Source organism: Seriola lalandi, unplaced genomic scaffold (genome assembly GCF_002814215.2).
Source record: "Seriola lalandi dorsalis isolate HSWRI2012SDOR001 ecotype SW California unplaced genomic scaffold, Sedor1 jcf7180002046913, whole genome shotgun sequence".
In the NCBI taxonomy this organism is placed as follows: domain Eukaryota; kingdom Metazoa; phylum Chordata; class Actinopteri; order Carangiformes; family Carangidae; genus Seriola; species Seriola lalandi.
The window spans coordinates 1-1,000 of record NW_019517476.1 but is presented as its reverse complement, the minus strand read 5'-3'; the positions used below and the strand labels follow the sequence as shown (position 1 = coordinate 1,000).

General features: G+C 44.3%; 1 protein-coding gene across 1 annotated transcript; it reads right to left on the bottom strand.

Annotated features, from left to right (window-relative positions):
• Positions 1 to 201: 201 nt before the first annotated feature.
• LOC111648757 (aryl hydrocarbon receptor-like) lies at positions 202 to 681 on the bottom strand (the record flags this gene model as incomplete). Its single annotated transcript, XM_023398495.1, has 2 exons — positions 202 to 311; positions 479 to 681. Coding segments are annotated over 2 exons (313 nt in total), but the record flags the coding sequence as incomplete, so codon positions are not given.
• Between the last annotated feature and the right edge of the window lie 319 nt (positions 682 to 1,000).

Genomic DNA, 1,000 nt, shown 5'->3' with positions numbered 1-1,000 from the left:
TTTGGAGCTTTTTGTTGTTTATTTTCACTGAGCTGATGCTGACCAGTTGATCTGGAAGTGGCAGTGAAGTTAAAGACTGAATAGAACAAGTGCACAAAGTGAATGACGTCAATAAAAAAACATTTTCCTGGCGTCAAATTCTGCCTAAATATATTTTGAAGAAGGGTTTTATAGCTTGGTTGGCACGGTGACACAACTTACTTCTGACATGGTTCTCTGCACAGTACAACATATCTGCTGCATGGATGAACTGGTAGCCGGATCCTCGTACGCGCAGCTCAGCCTCTGTGTACCCCAAAACTATCTTCCCCCTGTGCAAAAAGACAATAAGTTACTCATCATTGATCATATATGACTGAACTAGTGAACAACTTCATAGGATGTAACATTAAGTTCTGAATTTACTGCTTTAGCCTCCCAAAAACAACCATCTCAACGAGCCAAGTGGCAGTCAACAGTAAAACAGAAGTTTCATTACTTTGCATCGCAGGCCAAGGGTGTGAAGTCCAGCTTGTGTTTGGTTCTGAAGATCATGTTCTTGGTCCTGATCTCCAGGATGGACGGAGGCTGCAGAGGAGTGGCGATGGCAAAGAGGGCGAGCTGCGGCGGCGCCTTCCCTCCGTTCTCTTGCCGCTGGTTCTGTCCGTGCAGGAACTTGAGCCGGCCCTGGATGTTCAAAGCCTGGAAAGCAGTTTAGAACCGTTTTTCAAATGTGCAAATATCTGAGAGGCCCATTCATTCATTTGCACAAAATAATACAAAGTAGGCGCTAATCATAGCAAGGCGTTACTCTGACTGACGTGTCCTCGGGTATCACTGGAGTGTGTTTTAGGAAAATATCCCCCATCCCCTTTGCCTGTGTCAGATTGGTTTGACTACTCTACTGTAAGTCTGTGACACCCATTGCCTTCAGCTTAATCCAGTTCTCTGCTTTTCATCCATATGCTCACTACGCCCACAACACTTTGCTTTTTTTTTTTTTTTTACCAAAATGTCACTA